The 17500-nt window shown below is 46.8% G+C and overlaps 1 protein-coding gene across 1 annotated transcript in view; it reads left to right on the forward strand.

Annotated features, from left to right (window-relative positions):
* Positions 1-17500, forward strand: part of adgrb3 (adhesion G protein-coupled receptor B3) — a 139908-nt gene that overhangs the window by 76182 nt on the left and 46226 nt on the right. The window contains exons 11-14 of the mRNA XM_067236023.1: positions 3077-3185; positions 8527-8673; positions 12371-12455; positions 16117-16219. Of these exons, the coding sequence (XP_067092124.1) occupies positions 3077-3185; positions 8527-8673; positions 12371-12455; positions 16117-16219 (444 nt within the window). The remainder of the gene's footprint in view (positions 1-3076; positions 3186-8526; positions 8674-12370; positions 12456-16116; positions 16220-17500) is intronic.

Raw genomic sequence — 17500 nt, forward strand, 5'->3', positions numbered from 1 at the left:
TCACTATGACACAAAGCATAGACACTTTGAACATAATTAGCCCCAGAACTCTGAGGTACGGGCCAGAAAGATAAACCATCACTGTTCCGGACCCTGGACTGAATGTAAATTTGGTGAGTGGACCTTTTGGGTTTCTAATTGAGTACCCCTGGGCTAGGGACTGGAGGATGGGGGCTAGGGACTGGAGGATGGGGGCTAGGGACTGGAGGATGGGGGCTAGGGACGGGAGGATGGGGGCTAGGGACTGGAGGATGGGGGCTAGGGACGAGAGGATGGGGGCTAGGGACTGGAGGATGGGGGCTAGGGACGAGAGGATGGGGGCTAGGGACTGGAGGATGGGGGCTAGGGATGAGAGGATGGGGGCTAGGGATTGGAGGATGGGGGCTAGGGACTGGAGGATGGGGGCTAGGGACAAGAGAATGGGGGCTAGGGACTGGAGGATGGGGGCTAGGGACTGGAGGATGGGGGCTAGGGACTGGAGGATGGGGGCTAGGGACGAGAGGATGGGGGCTAGGGACTGGAGGATAAGGGCTAGGGACGAGAGGATGGGGTCTAGGGACTGGAGGATGGGGGCTAGGGACTGGAGGATGGGGGCTAGGGACTGGAGGATGGGGGCTAGGGACTGGAGGATGGGGGCTAGGGAATATCAAACTGTCTCTCCAGTCAAGGACTTCTTTGTAGGAGAGTACTGGGGAGAGGAGAGAAGAACAGAGTAGAGTAGATGCAAGGAGAGGAGAAGGGAGGAGAGGCGATGAGTGGAGAGGGGAGGAGAGCAGAGGAGAGCAGAAGAATGGAAGGAAGAATAAAGGGGAGAAGAGGAGAGGAACAGAGAGGGGAGGGAAGTCCACTGCATCCACATCCCTCAGTTGTCATGGCGAGCAGTGGAGGATGATGGCAGTGTGTCAGAAGGAGGAAGGGAGGGACTCAATGGTGCAAGCCAACACAAACACAACACACTCAATTAATTGCATCCAAACACATGCACCCAAACACACTCACACTCTAACAGAAGTTGTGCCCTTCTTGGTTGTGATTAAAGCTGAACCCTGAGTGACTGGGCCCTGGGATGCTATCAGGAGGTGTTAATTATGGGATGTCACTAGGGGCTCTGTCCCTGCCTGCCTCTGTGTTTGCTCTCCCAGTTCCCTTGCCCCCTCCAGCCCAGCTCCCCCTCCCTCTATACGTCACACTTTTAAACCAGTTACAGACGCACCACTTTCAGCCGTGTCTGTCGGAACGGATGCTCCCTGAAGAACTCTGCGTTAGCGCCGATCACACACATAACACGGTGTGAACGCCCGTGGAGAGAGACATGCCTGTCAAACTGTCTTCCTGGTTCTGGTCCGAGCTGTCTGCCTGGAGAGCAGCTGGAGTCCCAGACCTCCAGCCTCTCATCCTGCCCTCAATACAGCCTCCAATCTAGCCTCTCATCCAGCCTTCATTACAGCCTCCAATCCAGCCTCTCATCCTGCCCTCAATACAGCCTCCAATCCAGCCTCTCATCCTGCCCTCAATACAGCCTCCAATCCAGCCTCTCATCCTGCCCTCAATACAGCCTCCAATCCAGCCTCTCATCCTGCCCTCAATATAGCCTCCAACCTAGCCTCTCATCCAGCCTTCAATACAGCCTCCAATCCAGCCTCTCATCCTGCCTTGAATACAGCCTCCAATCCAGCCTCTCATCCTGCCCTCAATACAGCCTCCAATCCAGCCTCTCATCCTGCTTTCAATATAGCCTCCAATCCAGCCTCTCATCCTGCCTTCAATACAGCCTCAAATCCAGCCTCTCATCTTGCCCTCAATACAGCCTCCAATCTAGCCTCTCATCCTGCCCTCAATACAGCCTCCAATCCAGCCTCTCATCCTGCCCTCAATATAGCCTCCAATCCAGCCTCTCATCCTGCCCTCAATACAGCCTCCAATCCAGCCTCTCATCCTGCCTTCAATACAGCCTGAAATCCAGCCTCTCATCTTGCCCTCAATACAGCCTCCAATCCAGCCTCTAATCTTGCCCTCAATATAGCCTCCAATCCAGCCTCTCATCCTGCCTTCAATACAGCCTGAAATCCAGCCTCTCATCTTGCCCTCAATACAGCCTCCAATCCAGCCTCTAATCTTGCCCTCAATATAGCCTCCAATCCAGCCTCTCATCCTGCCTTCAATACACCCCTCAATACAGCCTCCAATCCAGCCTCTAATCTAGCCTCTAATCTTGCCCTCAATACAGCCTCAAATCCAGCCTCTCATCCTGCCTTCAATACAGCCTCCAATCCAGCCTCTCATCCTGCCCTCAATACAGCCTCCAATCCAGCCTCTCATCCATCCCTCACTACAGCCTGCAATCCAGCCTCTCATCCATCCCACATCCAGCCGACCCCCAGCCTGGACAGAGGGGCGTCTCCGAGGATACAGGTCAACTATGGCGTTAGCGTGGTAGAATGGACGTGCCTGGGGGTGACAGGCAGCCCAGGCTGCAGTGGTGACCCAGGGTCCTGGCTGTGGTCCTGAGTGGTGACCCAGGGTCCTGGCCGTGGTCCTGAGTGGTGACCCAGGGCCCTGGCCGTGGTCCTGAGTGGTGACCCAGGGCACTGGCCGTGGTCCTGAGTGGTGACCCAGGGCCCTGGCCATGGTCCTGAGTGTCACTAGACACTGATGGGTACTCCACATAGAGGGGCCTGGGTGCCTGGCTTTACACACACACACATACATACATACACACACATCCCCTCCAAGCTCTGAGGCGAGTTCTCCTAGGCTAAAGCTAAAGGGGTTGCCCAATGTGTTTTCATAATGTTTTCTATTTATCCCACTTAATACTGCTAGTTTATGTACCCTTAGTATAGTTAGTCCACATATTTAAATTTTAGGTATATGTTTATTGTATGCACCTTCCTGCCAAAGCAAATTCCTTGTCTGTGCAAACTTTCATGGCGAATAAATCCCTTTCTGATTCTGATTCTGATTCTGATAAGAATAATAGTGTAACCATATTTTCTTTCTGTCTTTCTTTCTGTCTGTCTGTCTGTCTGTCTGTCTGTCTGTCTGTCTGTCTGCCTGTGTCTGCCTGTCTGTTCAGATCTACCCAGGAGCAGTGGAGCTCATGCAGGTGATAGAGGAGTTCATCCACATCGTTGGTCTGGGGATGAAAGATTTCCACAACGCCTACCTCATGACCGGGAACCTGGGTGAGAATCACCCCCCTCCACACACACATACTCCCCCAATCTACCTGATCATTCCAGGCGGGTGTGGCAGTTGAGATGCGAAGTCCTCACGTCAATGCACCCCGTCGTCAGTAATGGAGGATAAACGGTGAGAGAGAGAGGCCCAACACACTCAGATCAATACTGCTAATTAAAACTGAGCTTGGGCTCTTAATGTCTTCGATTCCTATGAAAACACTCCCGTTCAATATCAACAGGGGTTTTGGGGGGGTGGGGGGGCTGGGGCGGGGGGGGGGGCATGTTCTAGACCTTTTGTCAGCTCACATTAACACAGCTTTTTGGCAGTCTGACATGCTAGGGAGTTTGGTGATTATTATATTTCATCTCATTTTAGTCCAGTTTTCTTCTCTGGCTCAGAACAGTGTGTTTATCCATCATTAAGACCCAGCACTTCAGTGTTATATAGAACATATTAAACATTGTTCCACACTCCAACATTATTCTGCATTCTAGAACACACCGATCAATATCTCGCATTCTCAAACATATCAAACATCCTCCCACATTCTAAAAAGCATAGTTCATTATCTCGCATTCTAGAACACAACAGACATGTTCTCACATTCTAGAACACAGCGCACACCCTACAACACCTCCCACCTCCATATGTTTCAACACGTCTCAGAACGTGCCGGAGGCCCACTCAGAGCTGAGTCGTGTTTGTCCCTCCTGAGGAGATCCTGCCGGGCCAGAGAGCCAGACAAGCAGGCCAGAGAGCCAGACAGGCAGGCCAGAGAGCCAGACAGGCAGGCCAGAGAGCCAGACAGGCAGGCCAGAGAGCCAGACAGGCAGGCCAGTGTACTGCCGCTGACTTGTGTTTACCTCCAGAGATGGAGCATTCATCTGAAGATTAATCTACCCTGCTTTAGTCCTCTCTGCTGAAATCAGAACACCCTCCTGATAGCAAAAAAATAGCTGTGCGTGGTGTGAGTGTGTGTGGCGTGTGTTTGAGTGTGTGTCTGTGTCAGCTAGCGTACATTGTCTAGATCTTGCTTTGTTTTTCCTCTATTTTGTGTCCCAACACTCTAGAGCTCTTGTACTCTCCCTGATCAATCTCTTTATTATTAGGTGTTTAATTAACTTCACTAATTAGGACATCCTTCCTGGGATGGAGGGATTGTAGAAACACATACAAATATCAAACGACAAAAAAAACAATAACAAACTGTGATCTTGGTGCTCTAATGGTGGTAAACATCCAGGGAAGAGGCTCATACATTACTGATAGTGAGAGTAGAACTGTATTGATTTCAGAGGTGGAAAGGTGGGGAAGATTTGAACTGTTGCTGCCTCACTGACAGGAACATAGAAAGTGTTTAACGGCAGTCCTCTAAGTGCAGAACAAGACCAATGTACCTGACCCTGTGTGACTGAACTTGTGGGCAATGACCATCAATAATGTGCAAGCTACACATATATTATTCACCTAATATTTACTAAATATAAAGCATTTGGAGATAATAACTAGTAACACATGGTTTGTAAGTATTTCTGAATCATCTGCAAGGTGTTTGTAGATATTGATCAGAACTGTTAAGATATATTGTTTACACTGAAGTGTAAACAATATGGTGGTTACAATAAACAAGTGGTTTATTGTCAGTTCAGATCAATTCCTCCATGCTTGTCCATACACAGGACTGGCAGATGCACTAACTTTAAGTAACTGTAGGAACTTGCTAACTAAAGTAGACTACTAGCTAATTAGTGTACTAGCTAACTGGAGTCACTAGCTAACTAGAGCTAACTAGACAACTGGAGTACCTATAGCTAACTAGAGCTAACTAGCTTACTGTAGGAACTAGCTAACTAGAGTACTACATACATAACTGACTAGCTAGCCAACTACAATACTAGCTAACAGGAGTAAATAGCTATAACTAGCTATAACTACGGCTGACAAGAGTACTACTGGCTAATTATCGCTCTGGATAAGAGCGTCTGCTAAATGACTAAATGTACTTAGAGAATTAGCTTACTGGAGTAACTAGCAAAGTACAGTAGCCAACTAGCTAACTGGAGTGCTAGCTAATCAGAATATTAGTTAACTAGTGTACTAGCTAACTTGAGTAACTAGCAAACTACATTACTAAATAACTAGAGTATTAACTAACCAAAATACTAGTTAACTGTGGCTAACCGCTGTTTCTCTATCCCGCTCTCTCTCCCTTTTCTCTCCTTCTCTGTCCCTATTTACCCATCTCTAACTCTCTCTTCCCTCTCTCTGCATCTCTCTCCACCGCTCTGTTAGGATGGTTTTGTAAGTCTCGTGGGTCTTGTTAAACAGCTAACACAGGTCTGCCGACACCACATGATCTCTGCTGCATCCTCTGAGCATGCAGGTGCAGATCTCTCCGGAATTATATTTCTTCTTCAGCCGCAAACGTTTGTCTTCCTGGAAGGAGAGAATGGAAGTGTAATCATTACTTATTCATGGGATGGAATAAACTCCTGTGTAGCTGTAGCACAGTTAGACTGAGGATGATTACTCCTGAGAGGACTTCAGTCTCCTGCAGTCCTCACGATGCTGGAAAATTGGACCCAATTATCACACACACAAACACACACACACTCACACACAAATACACACAAACAAACATTCACATAGAACACAGAACAATTCATTCTCCTTTCCACCCTTCCTCTCAGTCCCTCCATCTATCCCTTTCTCCTATTTTTCAACGCTCCTTTTTTCTCCCCTGCACCACAGACACTAAAGTAAAACTGCAAATAATGTCATGTTTATCTGAGTGGAGAAGACATAGCCCTGTTGGTGTATTTGATTAAAGGTACAGGGCAGGGCGATGGTACACCCAGGGCAGGTGGAGAGGTTCTGGCTGAGTAAGATATCTGCATTATTTCTCTCCTTATTTACGGCTCCCCTCTTGGCACCCCAAGATAAATACTTGCTGTCAACGAAAGCTTCGCCTCCCATCCTCCCTCTTTTAGTCAAATAACCTTGAGTGCGAAAGCTCTCAACTTCATGCACTGGTCTGCTCACTGTTTATACTCTGCACTAAATCAGACTGAGATCCTTAAAGACAAGGAAATTGGGTTTATTTCCTAGAAAAGCTGTTGTTTCAAAGCAGAGAACTATTCTCAGTCTAATCCGAGATAGGAAAAGATCCTGAAGGAACTCTTTTGTAGCTTAGAGATCTTGTGGTTCTGGTGCTGTGTAAATGCTGTCTTTACCATCCAAATGACAGCCCTTGAAGTCTGTCACATCCACTACTCTTGTGTGGGTGACAATCAGCCCTGTGACTAAGACATGCACACACACATGCAGACACACACACACACACACGAAGACTGGGTCAGCTGCTCACTAACATCTGGCCTTCAGCGACTAACTGTGAGATTGATGTGTCTCCTGGTGTTCTGTGATTTCATGCCCTCTTACTCTGTGAACACACACACACACTAACGCACACACACAGTCACACACACACTAACCCACACAAAACCACACAAACTCATGCACAAACACAGATGTCTATGTACACTTTTAAATGGTCTCATGGGCATAGTCACACACATTGTGTCTGTGGTGATGGACACAGGCCTCACAAGGGTCCTAAGGGCATGTTAGACAAAAAACTCTGAAGACACATGCCTGCACACACACACACACGCACACACACACGCACACACACACACCCAGACTTGTTCCACACCTCCTTTGGAGTGCTGACATGGTTCAGGTGATGTCATTGCAGAGCAGAAACACAGCAGCATCAGTAGCAGCATTGGCCTCCTATCCCTGAACTGCACACACACACACACACACACATCATGGACACACACACCCAGCACATCACACACACACACTCATGCACCTTGCCCATACAATGCCACTAAGCCAGGCTTTCAGGGTGTATTGATCCTACGGTTGGACCGAGCCACCAGAACCAAATGAACTGCTGGTCCTTCACATCAGCATAGAGTAACAGCAAGCAGCTGTCACACTCAGTACTGCCCCACTAGCTGTCACTGCTTAATTGGATTTTTTATTTCTGGCCTGCCCTCATCTGGCGTCACAGTTTGATGGCTCTCAATCAAGAATTAAATCTCTCTGAGCTCAGGGATATAATGTATAAGATGATGTTGGCTTTAGACAGTCAGCAGGATTCTTCTTAATCTGATCCAATCAATGATGCTCCAACCGTAACTCCAGATGTCTGACAGAGAGGGTGTCTCTGCCACTGAAGCCTGCAAGTGGTTGTGAGACTGAGCACCAGTAGATGTTGGCACACAGGATATGTTACCTTTACACATTTAGCGGACGTTTCTATCCGAAGCAAAAATAGTGTCTACTATAAGTGCAGGAGATAATTAACGACAAGAAGTTCACAGTTCTAACTGTATTACAGTGGTTAGTGCCAAGAAAGTGTCTGTTTTTTTTTTAACAACTCGGTGCAACAAGAGCATGCCAAATGGAAGGAGCTCGTGGACAGAGAGAGTGGCATTACATTCACTCCCTGGAAACCAAGACGAAACAGAGGACATCTCAGTCACTGGGAATGATACAAGTGATTCATGAACAGTTGACTGCACATTATTGTCAAGTTTTATCCTGCCGACATTAATAAGAGCCATCAGCTTGCTAGATCAGTCAGCCAGCCAGTTAGTTGGCCAGCCAGTCAGCCAACCAGTTCGTTGTCCAGTCAGCCAGCCAGCCAGCTGGTTGGCCAGCCAGCCAGCCAGTTTGCCGACTGGCGAGCCTGTTTGCCAATCTTATCTGTGCTCTGTAACCCTGGAAACGTGTCACCCTGGCGACTTGTCACCCTCACAGCCTTGTTTTCAAGTTAGCGGGTACATCATGTGAACTGCGATTCCCCTCGCAGGCTGAAACTCTGAAACTGCAAAGATTCCTTGACTCAAGAAGGGTTTTGTTTCTGAGCTGATGCCAGCTACACTATGGCTTCTCTTCATAACAGGGAAGCCTGTTTTCTGTTGCAGTGTATTTAGAGTAGCGACTGTCGCTACAGACTTTAGGGTACAACTCATGTCATTCTGTACTGCTTCTTCTGGAAGAATGACATGAGATGATGTAGGCAGAAGAAAAACAGATATTCAACCTAAATGTTTACGTTCCTCAATACTGACAACTTCTACAATAAAATATGAATATAGTTTGTTCATTTGCCATTGTTTAGGAAGGTTATTTAATATCACAATCTTGATGTTAGTGTTATAGGTGGTGATTGTTGTAGGTTTGCTGTTTTTGAGTTCAGAGGTTGTTGTAACTGGTGTTGTTATGGTAACTGCTGTTACTGTAGTAACTGGTGCTGTTGTCCTCCAGTGGCCAGCATACAGAGGCTGCCAGCTGTGTCGGTGATGACGGACATCAACTTCCCCATGAAGGGTCGTAAGGGCATGGTGGACTGGGCCAGGAACTCAGAGGACAAGGTGGTCATCCCCAAGGGAATCTTCCTGCCCCAGACTCCAGGTACCCACACCACCACCACACGCCACCACACTGACCACACACTTACAGTAAACGCATAGCATTCTAGGAAATTCAAATGTGTCACTGCATAAACACACTCTACCTATACAGTGCATAATTCACAGTCTCTCTGAGCCCAACCCGTTACCCAACGGAATCGCTCATTTCCTGGAGAATACGTCATTCACAAACATCACAGATCCAGCAGTAAACATATTATCTTTCACAAAGCTGAAGTGACAGTCTGTGTGCATCACATCCGAGCATTCAGAGCAGTGGTAATCACAAAGGTGGACTATCTCATTAAACCTTGTTTACACTGAGTAAGAGCAGGGACTACCTGGTCAGCAGTGCTTCTTGCTAAAGCGCTGCTCAAATCCTGCCACTGTCTCTCCTCCCTTACTAGAGCAGTATTATAGTATGCTACTGTCTCTCCTCCCTTACTAGAGCAGTATTATAGTATGCTACTGTCTCTCCTCCCTTACTAGAGCAGTATTATAGTATGCTACTGTCTCTCCTCCCTTACTAGAGCAGTATTATAATATGTTACTGTCTCTCCTCCCTTACTAGAGCAGTATTATAGTATGTTACTGTCTGTCCTCCCTTACTAGAGCAGTATTATAGTATGCTACTGTCTCTCCTCCCTTACTAGAGCAGTATTATAGTATGCTGCTGTCTCTCCTCCCTTACTAGAGCAGTATTACAGTATGCTACTGTCTGTCCTCCCTTACTAGAGCAGTATTATAGTATGCTACTGTCTGTCCTCCCTTACTAGAGCAGTATTATAGTATGCTGCTGTCTCTCCTCCCTTACTAGAGCAGTATTACAGTATGCTACTGTCTGTCCTCCCTTACTAAAGCAGTATTACAGTATGCTACTGTCTCTCCTCCCTTACTAGAGCAGTATTATAGTATGCTACTGTCTGTCCTCCCTTACTAAAGCAGTATTATAGTATGCTACTGTCTCTCCTCCCTTACTAGAGCAGTATTATAGTATGCTACTGTCTCTCCTCCCTTACTAGAGCAGTATTATAGTATGCTACTGTCTCTCCTCCCTTACTAGAGCAGTATTATAGTATGCTACTGTCTGTCCTCCCTTACTAGAGCAGTATTATAGTATGCTACTGTCTCTCCTCCCTTACTAGAGCAGTATTATAGTATGCTACTGTCTGTCCTCCCTTATTAGAGCAGTATTATAGTATGCTACTGTCTCTCCTCCCTTACTAGAGCAGTATTATAGTATGCTGCTGTCTGTCCTCCCTTACTAGAGCAGTATTATAGTATGCTGCTGTCTGTCCTCCCTTACTAGAGCAGTATTATAGTATGCTACTGTCTCTCCTCCCTTACTAGAGCAGTATTATAGTATGCTACTGTCTCTCCTCCCTTACTAGAGCAGTATTATAGTATGCTACTGTCTGTCCTCCCTTATTAGAGCAGTATTATAGTATGCTACTGTCTCTCCTCCCTTACTAGAGCAGTATTATAGTATGCTACTGTCTCTCCTCCCTTACTAGAGCAGTATTATAGTATGCTACTGTCTCTCCTCCCTTACTAGAGCAGTATTATAGTATGCTACTGTCTCTCCTCCCTTACTAGTGCAGTATTATAGTATGCTGCTGTCTGTCCTCCCTTACTAAAGCAGTATTATAGTATGCCACTGTCTCTCCTCCCTTACTAGAGCAGTATTATAGTATGCTACTGTCTCTCCTCCCTTACTAGAGCAGTATTATAGTATGTTACTGACTCTCCTCCCTTACTAGAGCAGTATTATAGTATGTTACTGACTCTCCTCCCTTACTAGAGCAGTATTATAGTATGTTACTGACTCTCCTCCCTTACTAGAGCAGTATTATAGTATGCTACTGTCTCTCCTCCCTTACTAGAGCAGTATTATAGTATGCTACTGTCTGTCCTCCCTTATTAGAGCAGTATTATAGTATGTTACTGACTCTCCTCCCTTACTAGAGCAGTATTATAGTATGTTACTGTCTCTCCTCCCTTACTAAAGCAGTATTATAGTATGCTACTGTCTCTCCTCCCTTACTAGAGCAGTATTACAGTATGCTACTGTCTCTCCTCCCTTACTAGAGCAGTATTATAGTATGCTACTGTCTCTCCTCCCTTACTAGAGCAGTATTATAGTATGCTACTGTCTGTCCTCCCTTATTAGAGCAGTATTATAGTATGCTACTGTCTCTCCTCCCTTACTAGAGCAGTATTATAGTATGCTACTGTCTCTCCTCCCTTACTAGAGCAGTATTATAGTATGCTACTGTCTCTCCTCCCTTACTAGAGCAGTATTATAGTATGCTACTGTCTCTCCTCCCTTACTAGTGCAGTATTATAGTATGCTGCTGTCTGTCCTCCCTTACTAAAGCAGTATTATAGTATGCCACTGTCTCTCCTCCCTTACTAGAGCAGTATTATAGTATGCTACTGTCTCTCCTCCCTTACTAGAGCAGTATTATAGTATGTTACTGACTCTCCTCCCTTACTAGAGCAGTATTATAGTATGTTACTGACTCTCCTCCCTTACTAGAGCAGTATTATAGTATGTTACTGACTCTCCTCCCTTACTAGAGCAGTATTATAGTATGCTACTGTCTCTCCTCCCTTACTAGAGCAGTATTATAGTATGCTACTGTCTGTCCTCCCTTATTAGAGCAGTATTATAGTATGTTACTGACTCTCCTCCCTTACTAGAGCAGTATTATAGTATGTTACTGTCTCTCCTCCCTTACTAAAGCAGTATTATAGTATGCTACTGTCTCTCCTCCCTTACTAGAGCAGTATTATAGTATGCTACTGTCTCTCCTCCCTTACTAGAGCAGTATTATAGTATGCTACTGTCTGTCCTCCCTTATTAGAGCAGTATTATAGTATGCTACTGTCTCTCCTCCCTTACTAGAGCAGTATTATAGTATGCTACTGTCTCTCCTCCCTTACTAGAGCAGTATTATAGTATGCTACTGTCTGTCCTCCCTTACTAGAGCAGTATTATAGTATGCTACTGTCTCTCCTCCCTTACTAGAGCAGTATTATAGTATGCTACTGTCTCTCCTCCCTTACAAGAGCAGTATTATAGTATGCTACCAGCTCCACACACGCTGCACCAAACCATCTGCTTAATTGTTGCGGTCCGTCTTATAACAGGAGAAAGAGTTAAGGCATCAGCAGATTGATGTAGGACATTATTCAGTTCTGCTACCTCTGGAGGGGCACCCGGCCCAGTTACGGGGTCACCTCTCCCGACACTCCAAACCTTCCTCCGCACAACAGCGTCCGCACTGGCCAACGCCACAGCAATGATTTGTTGCCATATTTTATCAATGGTATTGCGAACGCTTGGAGCTCATCACTTAATGCACTGTTGGCAGGAATGTTGCCATGGGGAATGTTGCCATGGGGAATGTTGCCATGGGCCTGTATTTCAGGGCCTCAGTGGACAAGCAGACAGTTGTCCATTACAGTGATAGCTAACAATTGCTTGTCTTATTCGTGCAAAATTCTCAAAACGTTTGAATTCGGACACTTTCTATGTTTTTTTTTATCAAGCATACCGTTAGAGAGACTTCAAATACAAGGATTTTATACTGTGAGCTGTCTTTATCGTGACAATATGTTTGTTTGCATGGATGTGCGGTTGGATGTGTCCTTGTGACACTCTGATGTCGGCCATGCTGTTGTGTCTGTCTCAGATATGGACGGTTCTGACGTCTCTCCTGTCTTCATCCTGGGGACTGTGCTGTACAAGACTCTGGGCCTGATGCTGCCATCACCAAGGTGAGACCACACTCATGCATCAACACACAAACACACACAGACACACACAAATTCACGAGTTCAGTAATCACACCATAGATTGAATAGATAGCTTTTATTGAAGCAGAGCTGGTAGCAGAGCCAAGCCCGATGGTGGAGGAGGCCGGTAGCAGAGCCGAGCCTGGAGCGGTTGGTGGAGGCCGGTAGCAGAGCCGGGCCTGGTGTCCGGGCATGGACTCGGGGTGTGGCGGAGAGTCCTAATGGGTCACGGCCGAGCAGCAGCTCAAGCAGATCCCCTGGGAAGCCTGGATAGATGACAGGGAGAAGCAGAGAAGAAAGGGAAGGGTGGGAGGGTGACAACAACATGCTAGCACAGGGACCAGAGGAATGGAAGATACTTTATACAGAACTCTTAATTGACCAAAGGGAGTTTGGTCGCATTCTTCCGTGCTTTACTGGGCTGATGCGTATTAGTTTGATTGGAGAAGGAGGAGTCTTGGTGTGCCACCTTCCTCCCGAACTTTAGTTAACCCTTTCAGGCCTAACTCCATTAGTCATCGACACACACACACACACACACAGACACACACAGACACACACACTCGCACACTGCCACACAACTGCTCTCAGTCCAGGTAGAGGAGGAAGGATAAGTGAACTCTGGTGTGTGCGAAGGTGCTCCGAGCCGGGGCCACGTGGCCCAGCTGGACGTCAGAGAACACAGAGAAAACGTGGCCCAGCATGGCTCATCCACCTCCTCCCTCTCCTGCGCTGCGTCACAGGGAAACATTCATCTGCTTGAGAATAGTTTGGATGAAAAATGCAAGGATAAGTGTGTCCGACTTGTTTACAGTTCTGCAGTACACTGCAAGACACCTACCCCAAAGAGAGGTCTGTACTCCGGTTATGAACCCACGCGATGGTAGAAAACCATAACAGGATTACATTTGATGTTTGAGTAATCCGGCAGACACTTTTAACCAAAGCGTCCTACAAACAGTGCATAAAGGAAATACCGCAGAAGATCAAGGATCTTGGGTTCTTAAAGTGTTTAGGTTATCAGAGTCAAGTCACTGTCAGTATTTCCTTGCCTCATGGCAAAGTTGGATTCTATCAAAAACCTGGAAGGAAGCCTTTTACTGTATTTTGTTCCAGGACACCGTGATAGCGCAAGGCTGTTAGTCTTACATAAATGTCCTTCTCTATATCTTTCATCCAAACCGATATAGAGCAAGAAGATTGCGAGACTTGATGAATGACACGGCCAGAAAGGATGAATGACACACTCAGAAAGGATTTAGAGTCGTGTTCTGCTGAGAGTACAATGGCAAATCCCCCTCAAACACAAAACTCAAGATCTTTGTTTTCCCAGACAACTCATTTAAAGGGACATTGACAAGCGAACGAGAAAGCTGAATTCCATTTTACATTTATTCATTAGAAGCATTGTCCAATATTGCTCTATATTCTGTAGACGAGATTGAACATTACCCTCATTAAGCTGTGTGCGGCTGTGATCCAGACACATGATTTATTGCCTGGGTTCTCCTATATGAGTGGACATGCAGTAATTGTGATGCTCTAAGCAGAAACAGTGGGGGGCATATTGCACTGGATATCATATCATTGCAGCCTCTCCAACCCCTGCCAGGAACATCAATGAATATGTCAGTAGTTAATTATAATATGAGCTGTTTTTTTCTCAATCAATTATCATCCCCACGACTAGGTATTCACTGTGAACCCCCCCCCTCCCCCCCCCCCAATCTTTCCCTGTCTGCATCACACAATCGTTCATGCATCACCTGTTCTTTGATTGTAATGATCTGCTTGATGGTGCTCTAGAGTCTGCAGTACATAACAATCCTCAGTTTTTCATGGTATCCTTTGTAATCTTGTGTAGCGATAGGAGGATCCTATGGAGTCAATGACAGGGTCATCTTCCTTGATTATCTCCACCAGTGCTGTAATTGAGTCAACATGGTCTTGTTAGGGGTTCCATCTAATTACGGGTTCTATACGATCTGATTAAGTGTTGTATATGGTCTTGTTAAGGGTTCTACATGGTCTTAGAAGGGTTTTATCGTTGAACTCCTACTGAAAAAAATGCTGTAAGTCATACTGTTCTGTACACACCTTCTTTTGAATAGTCTGTCTTTTAGAGAGACGATTTTAATTGGCGCAAGCCAGTAAAGCATCAAGGTTTGTCAGGGTGGAGGACTCCTCCTCCTCTGGAGGGCACTGATGGCTGGGCTTGACACGGTCACAACAGACTCTGCCCTAGATGGGAGTCAGGTGACTCCCATCTGAAGGTTGCCAGTTCGATTCTGGCCGTGTCAAATGACGTTGTGTCCTTGGGCAAGGCACTTCACCCTACTTGCCTCGGGGGGAATGTCCCTGTACTTACTGTAAGTCGCTCTGGATAAGAGCGTCTGCTAAATGACTAAATGTAAATGTAGATGGGCCGCTCACGTCTGGGATCAAAGCCTCCTCTGTTCCCGCCCGCTCCCTCCAGGGACACGCACACCACCCAAGGCTGGACACACAGCCTCGTCTCCATGTCGTCCGCTCCAGCCCCGCGTTGTCCCTGGGGGGGGCTGTGGTAGATAGGTGCTGTATGAAAGGAGAGGAGAAAGGACAAAGGCTTCACTCTCCATCGCGTGAAGGTTGTTCCCCTTAGAGACGAAACAGAGATGAAAGTGAGCCGGAAAGTAAACCTGAAAAAGAATGCAAAGAGGAGAGTTGAACGTTTGGTCCAAGCCATTCTCTCTCCTTCTCACTGGCATCTCTGGAAATGGCTCGACGTTATTCCACGCGTCGCAACGCAGCCTCTTCCTCCCCGCCCAGCCCAGCCCCCCCCCCCTCAACCCAACCAACCCAACCAAACCCAGCCCCTCCCGCCCCCCCTCCCCCGCCCCCGATCTCGTCCTCATCTGACGGTTGGTAGCACTCGCACAGGCACTAAGCCCTAACTCTCCAAGTAAGGGACCAAGGCCCATCCATGTTCACACCTGAATGAGACCCCGGGAGACAAATGGAGAGGTGTCATTCCAAGTTAGTTTGAGGATTTTTCTTACTTTGGTAGTATAGATGCTTTACGGGGAAGGGAATTGTGTTGAGACTCGGGCATTTCTCTTGGATTGCCTCTGTTTGGCATCCCTCCCTGCGCAGTGACTCACAAAGCCCACATCAGGTTCCCGTTCCCCCGCACTAAGTCTGGTTTCAATCTCGGTGACTCGCTACAAATGGTGCATGAAATCTTGCCTCAAGATGCCCGCCGTGACTGATAGAACTCCTCCTGTCGGTTCCCCTTCCTCACGGCGCACGTTTCCTCGGCCGACGCTGTGCTTTGATTGGGTCTCCTCGGAAGAAAGTGGTCATGTGACGCGTCGACCTTCATTTCAAGCTCTCAGGAGATGATTGACAGCAGCATGACTCATTTCATCCTGGGTGTGTTTCTTTATAACACGGCCAACACACACATATCTACCTCACTCTAACACAACCAACACACACACCTCACCCTAACCCAACACACACACACCTCACCCTAACCCAGCCAACCTACCAGCTGTGTGTGATGTCATGTTGAATCAAGAGACAGATGATCTGATGGCCAAATTCCGTTAAAGTAGTAAGAAAGACACTAAAGTTGTGCTGTTCTGTATTGTCCCGCCCACAGGAACCACACGGGCGTCAACTCCAAGGTCATCGCAGTGACGGTGCGCCCGGAGCCCAAAGCCTCTGAGTCACACTTGGAGATCGAGCTGGCACACCTGGCCAACGTGAGCACTTTATACAGCTGCTACACTACTCCACCTGTTACTGTTACACTACTCCACCTGTTACTGTTACACTAATCCACCTGTTGCTGTTACACTACTCCACCTGTTACTGTTACACTACTCCACCTGTTACTGTTACACTACTCCACCTGTTACTGTTACACTACTCCAACTGTTACTACTACACTACTCCAACTGTTACTACTACACTACTCCACCTGTTACTGTTACACTAATCCACCTGTTACTGTTACACTACTCCACCTGTTACTGTTACACTACTCCACCTGTTACTGTTACACTACTCCACCTGTTACTACTACACTACTCCACCTGTTACTGTTACACTACTCCACCTGTTACTACTACACTACTCCACCTGTTACTGTTACACTACTCCACCTGTTACTACTACACTACTCCACCTGTTACTGTTACACTACTCCACCTGTTACTACTACACTACTCCACCTGTTACTGTTACACTAATCCACCTGTTGCTGTTACACTACTCCACCTGTTACTGTTACACTACTCCACCTGTTACTGTTACACTACTCCAACTGTTACTACTACACTACTCCACCTGTTACTGTTACACTAATCCACCTGTTACTGTTACACTACTCCACCTGTTACTGTTACACTACTCCACCTGTTACTGTTACACTACTCCATCTGTTACTACTCCACTACTCCACCTGTTACTACTACACTACTCCACCTGTTACTACTACACTACTCCACCTGTTACTGTCACACTACTCCACCTGTTACTGTCACACTACTCTACCTGTTACTACTACACTACTCCACCTGTTACTGCTGCACTACTCCACCTGTTACTGTTACACTACTCCACCTGTTACTGTTACACTACTCCACCTGTTACTGTCACACTACTCCACCTGTTACTGTCACACTACTCCACCTGTTACTACTACACTACTCCACCTGTTACTACTACACTACTCCACCTGTTACTGTTACACTACTCCACCTGTTACTACTCCACTACTCCACCTGTTACTACTACACTACTCCAGCTGTTACTGCTACACTACTCCACATGTTACTACTACACTACTCCACCTGTTACTACTCCACTACTCCACCTGTTACTACTACACTACTCCACCTGTTACTGTTACACTACTCCACCTGTTACTACTACACTACTCCACCTGTTACTACTACACTACTCCACCTGTTACTACTACACTACTCCACCTGTTACTACTCCACTACTCCACCTGTTACTACTACACTACTCCACCTGTT

The sequence above is a fragment of the Osmerus mordax genome, chromosome 5 (assembly GCF_038355195.1).
Source record: "Osmerus mordax isolate fOsmMor3 chromosome 5, fOsmMor3.pri, whole genome shotgun sequence".
Taxonomy (NCBI): Eukaryota; Metazoa; Chordata; class Actinopteri; order Osmeriformes; family Osmeridae; genus Osmerus; species Osmerus mordax.